Below are 17,793 nucleotides of genomic sequence, written 5' to 3' on the forward strand. Positions count from 1 at the left end.
ACTTGGTTTTATTTTCTTAATTGTGTCACTGCCTTAAGTATGCCCGCTTTGCTGCATCCTGGCATATTTTTTTAGAGTATTTTCAGAATGTCTTTGCAGTTCTTCAAGGTGCGAATTTAAACGTTCTTCAAACTCTCTTGTGTGTTTCTCTTCCTCTTGAAGGAACTTTTCTGTTGTCACAAGGAAGGATATCTCAGGGGGAGACTGAGCAATGAATAGAAAATCATGGTTAGTAAAAACCAGCAAGTCGACAACATGTTTGCATTATCAAATTTCAGATTTGAAAAATGCCCTATAGCAGCTAATAACACTATAATGCTTTATAACTCTCCAAGAAAACATGAATTTGGGCATACAGTTTTAAAGGCATTCAGGTGCCTAAATGACTTAACGTGAATGTGATGTCTGAATACCTGTGATATTCACAGCATTAGGATGTAGATTTGCCATTAAAAATGTAAATATCCCATGAGACGGAAATAAGCTGCTTCAGAACCTCCAAAATCTTTGCATCAGCTAAAGGATATATTTGTCACTTTTATAATTTAGACCATGACAGAGGACAATAATCTGGGTTTTGGAATTACAGAATATAAGTAGTGTTGGGTATTGCTGACTGTCTCCTGTAATTTTAGCTCTGCTCCTGTGATGTGATGCTTTCCGAGGAAACGAAGAAACCCTAGGCTTTCAGTACTATCAACTTCAAGTCATGATAATTTGGAGAATGTACTAAACATTATTCAAATATAAAGCAAAGGACGTGAGTGAGTCTTTGCTGGAACAACTTCTAAATTTTTAAGCAGCAATTTTTATTAATTCTTTTTGATAATACTTAAGATTCATTCATTGGAATGTCTTTATCAAAAGAAAAATGAAATAATTTTTCTTTGCCTAAAGATATTTTGATTGCTTAAATAAATCCAATGTTTATTTGTATAGATAAATACAATTTTATGACATGAATTTTTAACAGTTGCCTGAGAAAAAATTTAGTATAGAAGCTGTAATACTGAGTCAGAGAAAGATAATTCTCTGTCTTTATATGATCATATATTGAGGAAGATGATTGACATTTATTATCTTAATTAAACCATATGTTAAATAGTTTTAATAACTGATTATTAGTCTAGAATCTCTAGTTTTGTTTTTCCTAAACTGTAAAGAGGAGAATTTATCTGTCAGCACATCAAATAGGAATGGCTTCAAATAATTTAAATTTTCAAATGTTTTATGGAAAAGGCCAATTCTATTACACTTGTAAATTTTTATTCTAGGCTTCATTGTATTAGAATGGGGTATTCCCTATTTCCTGAGCAACTAGAGTCAGATTTGGTCTTTTTTTTCAGCCTGGTTTAAAACTGCCCTTTAGCAGCTTTTCAGGCCAAAAGACACTAACTAGAGAAAGGCTTTAAAGTGCTATTCTATTCAAACTCTTTGCAGCAGACCTTGAGATGAAGTTTAGAGATTTCCTATAGGAAACTCCTTTTCAAAGTACAGCAATTAAGCGATAACTGGAAATAAATTCTGAATGTAATACCATCATTCTAAACTGAGACAGGCTTTCTGATGTATAGGGCTCCTAAAATGAAATTCACAGATAAAGCAGAATCTTCCTTTTCTCAATCCCTCCAAATTAGTGTTTTAACAGTGCAGGGAAGAAAAAGTGATGTAATTTGTCATGTAAGAACAAGGAACCCACATGTACTGGAACACTTTGTGCCACAACATTCTTCTGTCAATCCCTGCCATTAGTGGGGGTAAGAAAGAATGTTAATCCCCTAATGTTTGAGAAACTCTGGATGGACATCACTTGCCACCTTCTTTTCCTCATAAACACATGATTTCCCATCCATAGATCATCTTTGTTTTCATATGAAGAGCTGTTCTTAAGATTTTGAATGCCATGGCTACATACACATTTATTCCTTCATGGGCTAGATCACAAATATATCTCCTTGTGATATTTGGATTCAGTGATAAAATTGGCAGTAATACTTTGAAGTGTTTGAAGATGCCTTTTATATTATGAAGAAGACACTGGATTTGGAGGCTTTAAAGAATCACCATGTGTTTTTCTTACTGAGTATCAGCTCTGAAATCACTGATACAATACCGAGCAAATAAAATACTTCCAGTGAGAAGTGTAAGAAACTGAGAAAATGTGAATCTAAAAAGAATTTAATAGGTGTCATCACCTAGAGAAAAAAAGTCACGTCAGGCTTTTCCATATGGATAGCAGATTTCTGTGTCTTCTAGTGTTCAGAAATGCTATAGCAAGTTATGAGAGATTCTTGGAGATTCACTATAACAATGTTTACAATTGCTGAGTTGTCATTGGAAACGTTTGCCTCATGATCAAGCTATCTTCCTGAAACGCTAGTGTCCTTGCTTCAACTGGTACTTACTTTGATGTGTTGTTTCTTGACATACACTGCAAGCTCTAAACGAGATCTCCTCAGAGCTGAGAGAAGAATGTTAATCACTTAGAATAAGCAGATCATGGTTTGCTACAGCCCCTTACCCGAGGGTTACATATCACTGACTGTCATTTTAGACAGGTCCCTAATGCATTGGGTTTTATGCATTTTGAGAGAAGGTCGTATCTAAACAGGTCTAAAAGGCAACATTTCTTGTTAGCAACTAAGCTTTGCTTTCCAAGCCTCTGGGGTCTGTTCTTTCACTATGTTCTTTATTGTCTTTACTTGCAGTGGCCAAGGAAGAAAAACCATAAAGTAACTGCTTTAATCCATGTCTCAGATCAGATTCATGGTCTCTAGTTTTTAATTTCTTCCTCAGATAACACTTCTTTTATGTCTTGTGGTTTTCTAACTGAACTGGATAGATATGGGTTCATTGGTAAGCTTTCAACTTAACTTGTTTGGGTAGTTAGGCAACAAGGACTCTATTTTTTAATTTCTACAGTCTCAGCTGATTCCGTATTTCCTTGGTGTATACCAGTAATGAGAATCACCTTTTTGCCTCATCATTTGCTGGAAATGAAGGAGTGCACCTGACAGACATGTATATTTTCACATATGAAATACGTCCTAAATATGTCTTCTCCTTAAGCAAGAACAACCCAAAGCGCTTATGAATTAGCTCTGGATTTCTAGGGAGCAGCGCCCCAGGAAGCTAGGTCTGTTCTCTCTCACAGACTACCTAGTTAATTTGCCTAGAGTTAATCTCTGTCTTGCCCCATGAGTTGTCCCAGCATTCTTGGATGCACCTTCAGCAGGGCAGCAAGAAAGAATATCCCAGCACTTGGGATATTCTAACATAAATCCCAGACTGTTGAAGTCTTCTCATATTTAGCCCCTTCTACTTTCCAGGAAAGTTCTTACAACACCAAGACTAGAAATTGGTCCAGCTAATTTTAGTTTCACTGTGACTAAACCTGGGGGCTTTGGGGAGTAGTTTCCTCTAACCCTACACTGCAATACATCTTAGGTAGCAGGTATAGATGCCTGTCCTCAACACTCTTCTGCTCATGTATGAAAATCAAAATTGAGATGCCTAGGAAATTGCCAAGTGACATAGGAAGGCTTTTCGAGGGCCTAAGTACCTGAGCAGCTAGATAATAATACCTACGCATGAGAGGCATGGACCACATCATGGCTCGGGGTAGGATCAAGACTGTCAAAATCATTCCTAATAATGCCCAGTGGCAGAATTCTCACAGCTTTCCATTGCAACCTATTTATTAAGCAATTTCTCATCCTTACTGTTAGAAAGTTTCCTAATGCCTAATTTAAATTTTCCTTGCTACCACTTAAGTCTTTCTTGTCTTTCCAAGTCTTGAAAGCAAGAACAGACAATGTCTGTCCATTGTCTGAAGAGAAACATGAGAATGTAGTTGTGACTGAAAGTTAAAGATCCAGATTGGAAAGCACATTGTACATAACTGCTTGCTCCAGCTGAAATGGAGAAATTGTGTAGAAATGGACTATTCCGAAGCTGCAAATAATCTTACTGGCTCTTTTGTTTATTTGTTTATTTGTTTATTTTCTGAAGCTGGACATTGGACCATTCTATGGAATAGTCTTCCCAGAGAATGGGAATGAATCAGGCAACCATTTTCTGAAATTGTTTACTTCAGAAAGAGAGCACAGCCCAAAGTACTGTTCAGAGAAAAAGTACTTCCCTAGATTTGGAAAGCCTTGAAACAAGAATTTTTGGAGTTATGGGAATTTTCAGTGAATCTCAGCTGCACTTTCTAGTTTACTCTAAGGCAAGAGCGACTTTCTCTAAAAATGTAACCTCTAAGTAAGCACGTGATGGGACAAGCCCTAGAGACTATTTTAACTCTTCCCTAAATACAAACAGACTAATTTTGGTAGGTATCCAGACATCATCTATAATTCTGACCTTTTCAACTAGTGCTACAAATATTCTTCAGAAAAATGGACCCTTATAACACCTTCAGAAGTTTTGAACATACTGGAGATTTCCATTAGGTGAAGTTTCAGTCCTGAGAACTCTGTCAGAGTACTCTGGTTTACAACATATTTTATGTTTTTTAACTCCTCCTTGATGCAATGGCTTTCCATTTGAACACAGAACTCTACAGTAACGAATCATCTCTGCACTAAAGCTGTGATATCCAGTGTCAGTCTGAATGATGATTTCATTTTGGTGGTCTTCTGAACTTGTACCTGATTCAGTGCCACTGATTTGGACTTAGACTCTGTAGAAGAAATATCCCTTGCTTAACAGTTTCATTATGTACTTTGCCCACACACCAGTTGGAAAGTATTTTCCTTATAATCTAGTCAACTGCCTTGACATCGACCCTGTCCTGAGTGCCAGCTGGGAAACAGTTTCCTTGCAGCTTGCTAAAGTATCTCAGAATAGGAATTTTCCCTGGGCTGGCTGGAATCAGAAGCTTTGTGATCTGCTGTCTGTCTGAGACTTCTGACAGAAGAGATGAGGAGACTTGGTGTTATCAGACTCTCCCAAAAAAGTCCACAGTTTTTTTTCATGATTAGCAGTTTAAAGAGGGAAAACTCCCAAGATGTTAGAAGCCAAAAGTAATTTACCTAAAACTCCTGTGGAGCATAAGAATATAGAAACACCCAGGATTATGTAGTTCTCACTGTTCTCTGAGTACTGGGACCCAGCTGCTGGGATCATGGTCAGTGAAGGGCTGCACTGCAATCCCAGCTCCCCAGGCAGGCCATCACTGTGGTGCTCCCTATCTACAGTGAAGTTCTGGAATGCAGAGACGGTCTTCCAGCAGCCACGTCTCTGATAGGAAAGGATATCTGTCCATTTCTGAAGAGGAGAGCAGAACCCGGGTATGACAACCACAAACTGCTTGAAGGTGATTGTTGGTGTCATAATGCCTCTTTGCTCCTACTTAAGGTGATGAGTGGCAAGAAAACTGCCAGTAAATGCTGAAGTCTTCCATCTTCCCCTTCTGCAGGTTTAGCCGTACACCTGCAGTTCAGGATCTCCTGGGTACAAAGACACATGTATCACAGCTGGACAGAGAGATGGCTACAGTCCATTCCTTACTAATCAGTTAGTTCCCTTATTTAATGATGGTGTGGTTGCATGGTTTGAGGTCTGGAAAATAAGTGCTAAATTTTCAAGTGGAAAAAAATAGCAGCCTGTAGTGGAGGTCTAAAGAAGAATAGAAGATACTAAGGAAGAGGATAAAGCTCAAATTTAAAGAAAGAACTAAAGCCAAAGTATTATGGGAATTTTTTCCTAAGAAGTTTCCCTAGGCAAAGTGGGATTTATCCCACTCATCATGGCGGTTGGTAATCTCCAGCCTATGAAGACAGAAAGAAAGAATGCTGCACTATTACTCTCTCATTTCAAGAAAAATAAGGATTACAGCAGTTATAATTTCTGTTCCTTTTAAAATACAATAGCTAACACATAGAAAATAGTTGCTGCAATTCCTCTAATTTCATCCATCAGTTGAATGCTGTAGAAACTCGATTTGTCTAACAGCACTTAAGGCAGTAAGTTTGCAGGCATTATGGAAATACACTTAAAGCAGAGTGCCCTTACAGAAGGCAATATGAAGCAGGGTGCCCCAGTATGGAAGGCAATGAGCTAAAATATAGAAATTTCTCTCACAGTCACATAATGGCAGGTAATTATCACCATCATTGTAACAGAGGTATGGCCCGCGAGGGGATGTTTAATCTCCAGAAAAAAATACATTTATGTTAGGATAAGGTATTCCCATTTTTGTTGGGCTGGCACTGTATAAATAACAATGACAACAGGGGTGATCTAATTTTTGGCTCCTCCAAGGCTGCATTTGGTCCCCAGATGGATTTTCGAGAATATATGTGTTATAAGGAAAATAGTTACTTACCGGTAATTTGTTTTCTTCTGCACTGTAAGCAGGGCTCAGTAAGCTGCCTGGTCTGCCCTTTTCAGGAAATGGCCCACCAAAGCCCAAAGGATACCCCATTGGTGGTGATGGAGATTTATAAACTATTTTCTTTTCATGACCTCTGTGAAGTGTATGAGAAGATAAACTGCTATCACTCTTTGAACCCATGATATCACCTTGGCCATATAAAGCAGGACTACAGTTTCGGTCGTATCCACTGCCTGTGAACATAGCAGTCTGTTGATGTTCCATTTCCCAGGCATCTTTCTTTTGGAAAGTTCTAAAAGAGAAAGCGTGTTAAAACTAAGCTATCACAGCAAAGCAAAGGGTTTTTTAGTTTTATTTGTTTGTGCAATTTTGATTACTCAGCTGTTAAAACTGCTTCATGCATGAAGTTATGGGCATAAGATTAAGCATTGCCAGCGATTTAGCAACTTTCTACCTAAGTTACTGTAAACATCTGAGTGTGCATTTTATGCCTTCTTCAGCTGTGACTTAAATCACACTAATTTAGACCCTTTTACTGGAGCTTGAGTAACCTTGCCATATAATTGTGTCAGGACAAGAGCTAAAACACAAACTCGCTTCAGGAACTGAAGCTACCAATACTCCTTAAGTGTTTGATACCTATCCTTTGCCAGAGGTTACCATTCCTTTAGCTTTTCAGATGAAGAAGCTATGTAAGCACTCTTCAGCCATGTTTTGGTAACTTAGCTTATAGTATGATAGGAACTAGTGTGAATTTAGCCACACAAATAGAGGAAATGAAATATGAAAGTGTGAGATGGGAACAAAAACTGTTATTGGTGGTTGGATAATCAGTCAATTTTGATCTAATATCACTGTAAACAACTATGTTCAAATAGCTAGATTCTAAAATAAATGTTTAAATAAGTTAAACAAAAAAGTGGTATAGGAATCTTTGATCCTGCATTGTTACCGCAATACTAATTTTGTCACTAATCTAACATACTGGAGATTAATATGAGAAATAAATTTTTAAAATACACTTTTTTAAAAATTGTACAAGAACATGCTTTTGTAACAATAAGTGACATCTTCAAGCTTACAAAAGAACTTCTAAGTATTTTAGTATGATGTTCCATAATTCTTGTATCCCACTTACAGTGATCAGAATGGTTGTGAAAGCATATATTTGTATTCATTTTGTAGTTCTGTAAAGCAAAAACTATTATGGTTAACAGCAACTTAAAAAAAAAAAAAAAAAGTGCTATTTTCTTCCCATTCAAAATACCTCCTTTTCCTGACAGTTAACTGAACAATTCTGAAACCATACTGATAAGAGCAGAGAATTTTGAGACTAGCTTGCCCAGATGTCCGCTGAATCAGACTAATTTTCAATTGCATCTTTATTATACTTGTATTACATACCAAAACATGCCAAAAACCCTAAATTATTTCTGGGTTTATTACATTTCTGTTACAGTATTTCTGACTGAGGTAAGAATTTCCATTGTACTGAGGTCTGTGCTTATGATGAAATTTTAGTGTTGGGAGGTAATTACTATACTTAAACATGATAGCTTTGAAAAGATCCTATCATTGCAAGTATCATAAAACACTACTAATTTGAAATGCAGCTACGAAAGCTTTCAAAGATCAAGTCTTCTGACATGAAAATAAAATTATTATAAACATGCAAGAGTATGCAGTGCTGCTCAGATCCAAGGAAAACTGCTTTTTTTTTTTTTTTTCTTTTTTTAAATAAAAAAGAAGAATTTGTCAGGCATGGGAAATGCTGCAGAAAGATCACACCATAATTTTCTAATCTTAATTTAAATACTTGGTGTTGGGAGAGTGTGGCTGTGCAGTCTTAATGGATCCTGCTGTACATAAGCCCTGAAACATGAAACTAAAGTACTCCATAAATGGACTGCAGAAAAACTCAGAGAACTAATGAAGAACATATTTTTTCTCTGATTATAAAAAAAGTAGTGATTAAGATATTCCTAATGCTACAGGAAAGCAAATCATAATCATGATGTAATAATATTATTATCACTATAATATTATTATACATTCTAACATAAAACTGAGAATTTTCACCAAACCTTCCAGTTTTCTACATCACCTAAAATGTTCACCTTTATGGGGGCAGAGTTTTCTCTTTTCTTTCATACTTTTCTTTAAATAAATACACTCTGCTCTTTGGGCACAGGAGAATACATTTTTTTCTTTTAAAGTCCATTCTATCTATTGTTTGGATGAAGGGCACAGTGAAAAAAACTGCCACAACTGAAGATAGATGGCATGAATAAGAAAATCATAGATTTTTTTTTCATCTTGTGTTCTGACCTTTTTGGAAGTAATTTCCTCTGTAAACCCACAGTAAAGTCTATGTGTTCTGTGTCCTTTTTTCCTCCAGAACTACTTCTCTATGTATTTAATAACAGTTATTACTGTTATGTTATAGCTTACTTCCTTAAGACCAGAATCTTCAGACTTGAGTGCCTACAGTTATGGTAGCTTTTAGATAATAAAAACAGATACACCCCCCCAAAAGGACTGATTTTTTAAAGGAACCTCACTTCCTACTGTAATCCATATGATTGCTGAGGCTGTTTGCTATCTTGGAAAAACATGACACCTACACTTAGGTGCTTTGATATGGATGCTATGCCTTCACTTCAGTCAGATTTCACAGTTAGGGTTTAAATTTCTGCCAGTTTAGTGCAAAATAATAGCTAAGAACAGAGTTCTACTTTGAATACAAATGTAAAGGTAGGCAAATATCTGCAAATTTGTAAAAAACTGTCCATTTGTTAACACTGACAATGCAAATACACTATAACTGCAGTTGAATAATATGCTTTCAGCAGGTTTACCCTCATAGAGTATTTAACATATACATATACTTTGCAAAAATAATATCAGTTGACATGACGACATATGGGACAAAAAATGAAAGAACGATGTCCTCGCAAAGGGAATTTATATAGACAGGATTGATTTTTCCAGATTTATATATAAAATCAGCCTAGTCCCTACGCGATCAATGACTTCAGTGGTGCAAACCAAATTCCTTACACAGCTTGTGCTGACTGACATACCATATTAGTCTTGAGAAAGAAAACAACAGACCTTTAATGACCAGAATGTCTTCAGAATTCGTATTGCTGCTTTTATCTTGTAAGTATAACTGCTACCTTGCTTTTAAAAATTGTTAAAAGGTATTTTTCCTGAAGAGATTGTGTTCACTGCTTCCAGTTTATCTATTGCAATAGCTGATACAGTGGTGAGTATGACTAAGAGTGCGTGACCTCCAAAGGGTGGTGAAAACCTCCTTTAGACAGATACTCCACTGTCAGCACGGATGCTTTAAGAGACCCCCAGCTAACTTAGTAGGCATTCAGTCCTAGCCTTTACCCCCTCACTTTTGCCACATGATAAAAGTGCACTTTGGCTTGACCAGTTACCTATGTGGTGTATATTTTTATGGTAAATAAGTACCCTTTCATTTGGGAACTCACATGCATGTTTTAATTTTGAAAAGAACAGGCTAAACATGCCAGTTTCATCAGAGGAAGCCCTCTTCAACCATACCAAAATTTAAATGAATTGTATGTAGCCGACTTCTAAATAAAGGATTGAAATCTTGACGGTGGGGAAAGCTTATGTAAACAGCAATTAGAAGTGAGTCAATTATCATATATGAGAACAGTAATTAAAGTGGTTATAGGTAGGATGTGGCAACAGTATTTTTTAGCAAAAAAGATGTTACTCCTGCGTATCTTTAGAAATTCACTGTAGACTGCAAGAAAGAAGAAATCACGCCTCTTTCTAAATCTCCAATATAACTTCCTGCAATTTCCTGTATTTTCTCTAGAGGTCTCCTATCTAACTAATGGCTATGTCCATGCCTAGGATTCTAGTACTTATCGTGAGACATGCCTGAAAAAAACTAGAGAATATACTTGGTTGAAGACATCTTTTTTAAATTGTGCAAACCCTTCTAGGTTTCTGAATGAAAATAGGAAAAACAAAAAGTACAGCTTCTGAAAATTACTATTTAAAACACAAACATACCCCTCCTTGCACAAAAACTGCGTTTTCTATTTTCTCCTATGCAAAAAAAGTCTTTTTGCCCTTTCTCCAGTGCCATAATTACCATGGAAACAGAACTGCAAATTAAAACAGAAATAACATGGTTTATACTCACAATAAAATAAAACTCCAGAGTTTAACTCAACCAACATCAATTGCATGGTTTATCTGCATACATTTGATGGTTGAAAATATAATTTTAGTTTTCTGAGAAAACCTTGAGGTAGTTCCCTGTTTGGTAACAGAGAAATGACAGTACAGAAAGGGCCCAATCTTAAAAAGACTGGCTGGCTGGTGTGTATATACAGTACATGTGGAATTTGCACATTTTTTGAAATCTGTGGATGTATTTATTTATCTAAATAGCTTTTCATTTAGGAAATCAAATGCATGTTTTAGATCCTGAAAACCAGGCTCAATGTATCTGTTTCATCAGATTAATTAGAATAATAATTTAAATTATGTTCAGTTATGTGGCTGAGATTTCTGTTGTGAAAAAGGTTAGCTTTCCCAGGTTTCTCTCTCCCAGTTTTGGTTTAACATTTGTCCTCAATGGCTATGAAACCAAAATCCTGCAAATTACCTGCATAGTTCTAACGTCTCATATGCTTAAATTCTCACGAATGAAATTTCACAGTTCCTCATGTACAGCAAGTGTAATTCCTGAGAAAATGGGAAAAAAGTCTGACTTTTTTTCACTCAAGAAGAGTGGAAGCATGAGCAAAAATTGCACTGACCAATTTTTTTCTGAAATTATGAGACCTACAAGTGCAGAATAGCCTGTAATATTGGTTTGTAAATATTTGTTTCAGCAAAGCCTTCAACATAATTTGAAATTTAGTAGCAAAACAGCCACATCTGCCACTTCTATATATGTGTGTGCATTATGTATATGCACGTATGTGTATGAACATAAATACTTACGTTATATATGTATTTACATACATGAATACTACCTCCAACACTAAACATCATATTTAAAAAGAAATGTTAGGCAAGAATGTAGCTACATACAACTGGATGCCTTTCTGTTTTGCAGAAAGAAACTCACTTTAAATTTTGCCATAGAATGAATGTATGAGTTTGAAATCTTAACCTGTATGATTTTTTCTCCAATTATTTAAACTTTGCTTCACAGAACTGTTTTACATTAGTGCTACAATGTAAGTTCTTTATTACAACTGATCAGAGTATTTAGCTTCCTATGAATTTTTACTCTCCTATACTGTGAACTAGTTTAGCAGGGAGTTTAATTTTCTTTTATTACTGCAACGCCATGATTATAACATGTTTGAAGGTAATTCAGTTCTTCACTGAATACAGGGAAATAAGAAGGAAGGCTTCACTACAATGTTTACTATGAGTTTGAGTATTCTTAAGTTTCATTATTTTTCCCTAACAAGATGTTTATTGTAGTAATGATCTATTCAGGGCATCTGAAATTATGTTTCTTTTAAAAATCAGGTCACCCAAGAACACCAAAACTAGACAAGACATTAAAATACATTTAATGAAACTTTTAACAAATGAAACTGGCAGGACACAAAGCTTTTCAGCAGGGGTTGTAGTTCAAACTGCTTATTAAGATAACCTCCTGTGGAGCAGTTTACCTCTCATGTAAGTTTTTATATACTTTCCTTGTCTTGATTTTCTTTGGCAGTAAAAATACATTCTTTACTGTTTTGCAAAACCTGGAACTAAGAATAACTTAAGCAGCACAGAAGAAGTTTTTAAGGTTCTTTCATGTGACAAATATTAAAATAATGATCAAATATTTCTGGGACTTCATTTATTGCCAAATGCAGTTAGCCATTCAGAAAAATGTTGGAAATTTTTACAAATATACTAACTAGGTCTGATATTTATGTTGGTGGGAGTTCTGAATTAATAGAAACAGAAAAAAAAGCTTAACAGTTCGGCCCAGTTAGATGCTTCCAAAAAAATTACAGGAAGTTTCATATATGTGTACAGTATAAATATTACCTCTCTTCCTTTTCTTGCATCTTTGAATGGGTTTGGTAGCTGTGCTTTGTTTCTCCATATGTATCTAGGAGACCCCGTATCGATGTTTCTGTGTCATTTTGTAGTTTAACATGACTGTTTTGTACTCTTATATTTTCATGTTCTAGTTTGTGAATGGAAGCTGTGAAATTTCCATGTTCTTTGTTAGATAAATCTATACTCTGTGAAAGGAGATAAAACCATCATTAAATACTTATTTCTTCCACAATAAATGGATGTTAGTATTTTTAACAAACACAAAACAATGTTCTATGCTAAAGAAAACTTAACTACCATATATAATCATGCAGCACTTATAGCAAACCAAGAGAATTGCCTCCAGAAAAACACAGCACTGTAGATAAATGGAAAAGAAGGGATAATAGCCTCTATAACACAATAAAACAAATTAAAATTTCTCAACACACATGCATTCAAAATATTATTGTTGTAAATTCATTGCTTGCTTTGTAAAACTTACGACATAAAAGCAACAATAACAGCTATAGCTGCAGACTGTATTGCTCCCTCCGGTAACAATTCCACCAAAAATAACAAGAAAAATTATATAAGTTCATTACTATACTAGATACAGGGTATGTCTACAGGCAGAATTTAATATCTGTGTCTAGATACAGTCACCTTCAGTTTCAGAAGCAGTAAAGCCACATTAGCACAGTGCTCTTCATCCGTGTTACTAAACCTTGCTTCTCAGTTGGGTTAGCCCACATGGTATACAAGTCAAAATACTGAAAGTGCAAGCAACACATGCACTGTGAGCGGGGCTAAAGAGGCCCATCCACTAGGATATCAAGAGGAGAAGATGGAGATTAGCTCTGGAAGCTGACTAGCCAGGATACCCCATTCCTTTTTTGTCCTATCACTTATTCCATAAAGCCTATGCTGAACACCTCAGGTAGTTAATTTGGAACTACTCTGCAGAATTCTGCCATGGCATTGTGTAAATATATATAAATAACACTATACTGTCATCAACAGAAAATTCTCAAAAGATTTATCAGATTACACATAAAAGACTAAAAACACATACATTTTATTAAGTTGTACTTTCATATCTTAGTACACTGTTAGCACAGTTGGGGTCCTGCACCTGAAAGCTTGTCTATCCCTTGCAATAACTGGTCTGATGCTATCTCTCCCTATAAATCTTGCCTTGCTTTGCTAGTTTTAGGGGAAACTTATGAGCCAAGCCGGCATGGAAGTGCCAGAAATTATAAAAAAATTTAATATCTTGTTCGAGGATGGGTGACAGGGTCTCAGTTATGTCTCCCAAGTGGAGCGGAGTTGCAGAACAGAGGAAGAAGGAGAGTGCTATGTTACCCTACCACTAATAGCTCTAGAATCGGCAATACAGCTGTAATGGCATGAACCCCAAAACTGAGCTGGCACAACTACCTTGTTTTGGAAATCTAAACAGGTAACCCTGCCTGCTGATGCATTACACAATACTGACTGAGGCTGGCACTAGTTTGAGGGGTCTGTGTAGCGCTGTACAAACACATTCGTAAAAATCTGTCCAGTCCCTGCAATCTTAGTATCAAATATCTCACAATCTTTAATATTTAGATTCTCACAATACACTAGTAAAGTAGGAAAGAATTATTAAGTCCAAAAATGCACAAACATGTGTAGTGACCTTGGTGTGCATGTCAGACAGCTCTTCTCAATCTTCATGAAGAATATCACTGTAGAGAAGAGCTAGACATGCATGCACACATCCATCTATGTTTCCACAATAATATATCATATATACACATATATCCTTAATAGTGTATATGTATGTATAGGTAATGCATCACTGATAGACATATATGTGATTTTAAGGGTGTGGAAGAAAGTGACATTCTTTTATGCATTTACCAGTCCACAGTAAGACAATTAACAGGCTACAAATCCCCCAAAGATGTATTTACAACAATATTTACAAGTAACTTTCCAGTGGTTGTTCTAGTGATAGATACAATGACTGCAGATGTTCTGTAAGCAGGGAATGTTCTGAAGCTTTTTGTGGAAGGCAGCATATGTAATGTTTATTATATCCATATAAACTATAGTTCTACAAGATATTATGGCACACTTTTTATGAATTAAACTATAAATATCCTCTGGTTGGACAGAAATAAATACTAAACTCTGAAAATAAGCCGGGTGGGGGCAAAATGTGCCAGTTGTTTGCACTGTTATTTAACTATCATATGAACAAAGGGGTAAACCAGTAAAAAATGGACATATTTTTCTATCTGTGAGAATGATTGTTTAAAAATGAGTATTTTCTGAAATAAGTGATGTCACTTACAGAAAATAGGCTCCAGAAACTGTTTAGTGTCTAGACAGTTACTGAAAAATTTAGCTTAATTCTAGTTTACTACAATTAAGGTAAAAATTATTCCTAGCTATACCCATCTTCAGAATGTGTGTGAATAACACTTGGTTTTGATTCTGTTACACACCTTATTTTTACTTATTTATCTTTACGCAAGCCAGAAATCTCTAAATCTGCCATGATCTCAATCCACATTTACTCTAAATATAAGTAACTGTTCTGCATATTGCATAGATTAAAAAAAATTACTCTGCAACTTCTACACTCCTGGTTTTCCATTATCTCTTTTAGATGTGTGTTTCCAGATTTGATAACTTTGTATTGGAAATCCAACAACTAGAAGATTCAATTCTTAGTTAAATACAAGAATATTACTGTTAATTTGATATAACAATGTGTATAGATATTTGTAAGTTTAATTTTACAAAATATACATAATTATGAAACTAGCTATAATAATTTTTTTAAAAATACAGCAATACTTTAGCAGAAAGAAATCTTAAACCATCTATAAAAGATATATAAATACAATAACTCTGTATTTATTTAGCTTTTTGGAAGAAGTAATCCCTTAGGAAAATAAGGGAGTTCACATGTAGTTACAAGATACTAAGGGACAGATTTTGCAGGCCACTGAAACTGGATGAAATCCTAGTCATGAAGCCTAGGAACAACACCCACTGTTTTAGTGATATGATAGCAAATATGGCCTGTGAGTGCCACACGGTAAAGATGTCTCTCATTTTCCCAAACACTAACTTTTCTATTGTCCAAAGTATAGTATTACATTAATCACAATTTTCAGTATGCAGTGACCCTCTCAGAAAACCCAGATATACCCAGAAACCTCTAAATATGAACATTCTTTTCGTTTACAAAGCTAAGTGATCAAGAGAACATATTTGTTCTTAAAACTGAAATTTGCCATTAAAACACTAGTATCTTACAGTTTTCAGCTTTGAAATTACTGGTATTTTCTAAGCAGATTTGTAACATTGTTCAAAAAGCTTTAAAAAACCCTGAAAAATCAGGAAACGTTCTAAGTAATCTAATAAATGGTTCTAATGATAGAGCACATATAATAGTAACAAACTGGAGGTTTTGAAGATCTTTTGTATGTTAAAATTGTAACTACATTTGATGGTCTGAATGAATTGTAATTTAGAGGTACAGTTGACATTTACTAGTGCTTTCTTGTTCCAGTATCAATTTGGCCGCTTTAGTAATACTTCACAGATATTACAGCACTGCTGATGAAAACTACTGCAAGAAATGTAATGTCTTTTTTCACCTATAATGTATGTCATTATCAACAGTGTGGAGTAAAATGATCTAGGCTGCTTTTGCCTGCTTGCATACCTGTTGTTTTGCTAACAATTTGTCTTTTATCTCTAACTCCATTTTTAACTGTCTTTCCAGAAGACTAGCTTTCTCCATGATAGTTGCTATAGTGATCTCCTTCTGATGAAGCTCTTCTGTCAGGTCAGAGATTTCTGTCTTCATTCTTTCCTGCTCAGAGCAATGGGACTGCTCCTCCTCTTGATAAACATGGTTTCTTATCTGTAGCAAATATGTATCAAAATGAAAAAATGTTGTGCAATAAATATGATTGCATCACTTGCTACCTATCAGTGGCTTTTTTTGCTGTTGCTTCCAAGACACCAACTCCTCTAACCAAGTCAGAGATTTTTGAGATTGTATAATAAAATGCTTTCATGAGTCAGTGCACATAGTTTTATTTATTTTTACATCTTTTTCAACCCTTCTCTGGTGCTTTCATTTGCCTATTTAGTATTAGAAATGAACAAAATATAAGGCATTTAAATTAACATTTTTAAAAGAATGTAATAAAAATAATGTTAATTCTAAGAATTGGAATGTATGGCAAAGAATATCCAAGGAAATACCTATTCAATAAAGCTAAGTATGATTTATTTATATTGCTCCTAAGTTAATTTAGGTTTGAAATAAGTTTAATGCAGCCTAAATTAACTTAGGAGCAACATAAATAAATCAATTTAGAGACTATTTAAGGAGAAACTATGTTAGAAATAAAGAGTAGATATGGTAAATTACTTCATGAGAATTATTCCTGCTATTATATATAAAATTTAAGGTCAAACTTTCTGCACTATCTCCTGTTCAGAGTTCTCCAAAGAATCAACACAAAGATTGTTTTCATAATCTTTCTACTATAACCAACAATTTAGTATTGACAGATTTTTTATTATGTAAGAAACAAAACTAAAAAAACAGCATAACAACCTTTGAACCCATTTTAATAGTTTCTCCCAGTACTGTACACAATCAGGAACAGATGGCATTTCATTTTTATTTATTCAAACCACACAGAAATACTAGAATTGTAAACAAATAGATGTAGATGTAAAAAACCTAAGAGCTCGATCATGACTATCATGCCAAACTTGCTGCATCCAAGTCAGCTGCATCCAATTAGAGATATTCCTGCTTACATTGCTACTCAGCGAAACCACAACATGCCTGTAAGAGTTTTGAGCATCCTTTACTCCCAAAGTGTTTTGGCCTGCCAAGCCATATGCCACTCCACAGTGCCATGCCACTACTGCCTGCACACAGCACTTCTGAAATGTGCAATGCAATGTGATGATGCATAGTTCAAACAAAAGAGCACTGCCCTACACTGTGCAGCAGAGGACCAATCTGAAGCTTAACCTTGTGTGGGTACCTGCCACAGGGACCCATATCAGTTGATCTGTTAGCATATCTTACACCTGAGACCACTGAAAACTACTTACCTCCTATAGCTTATTAGCTACTTATAGCCTTGGAGGGTTTATTACTTGCAAGGTTTTACCTGAATCACAGTGATGCTTAGGCGTGGTCTCTTTCATTATTTCAGTGGAGTAGCTAACTGTTGTTAGTGCACAGAATCAGAGTGTCAGTTTTACAGCTATACAACTACCTCCAGAAATGCAGCCATATAGGAAAACTTCATACTCTCCTAAAGCCACAATTTATCCTCCTGCTTTCTCCTGCATATGAATATACC

At 35.4% G+C, this 17,793-nt stretch overlaps 1 protein-coding gene across 1 annotated transcript in view; it reads right to left on the reverse strand.

Annotated features, from left to right (window-relative positions):
- Positions 1 to 33: 33 nt before the first annotated feature.
- The window catches only part of DEUP1 (deuterosome assembly protein 1), a 46,967-nt gene continuing 29,207 nt past the window's right edge, over positions 34 to 17,793 (reverse strand). Inside the window, exons 9-13 of the mRNA XM_074901543.1 lie at positions 16,122 to 16,322; positions 15,012 to 15,098; positions 12,401 to 12,600; positions 6,332 to 6,632; positions 34 to 204 (exon numbers count right to left, since the gene is read on the reverse strand). Of these exons, the coding sequence (XP_074757644.1) occupies positions 34 to 204; positions 6,332 to 6,632; positions 12,401 to 12,600; positions 15,012 to 15,098; positions 16,122 to 16,322 (960 nt within the window). The remainder of the gene's footprint in view (positions 205 to 6,331; positions 6,633 to 12,400; positions 12,601 to 15,011; positions 15,099 to 16,121; positions 16,323 to 17,793) is intronic.

This window comes from Athene noctua, chromosome 1 (genome assembly GCF_965140245.1).
Source record: "Athene noctua chromosome 1, bAthNoc1.hap1.1, whole genome shotgun sequence".
NCBI classification, from domain to species: Eukaryota; Metazoa; Chordata; class Aves; order Strigiformes; family Strigidae; genus Athene; species Athene noctua.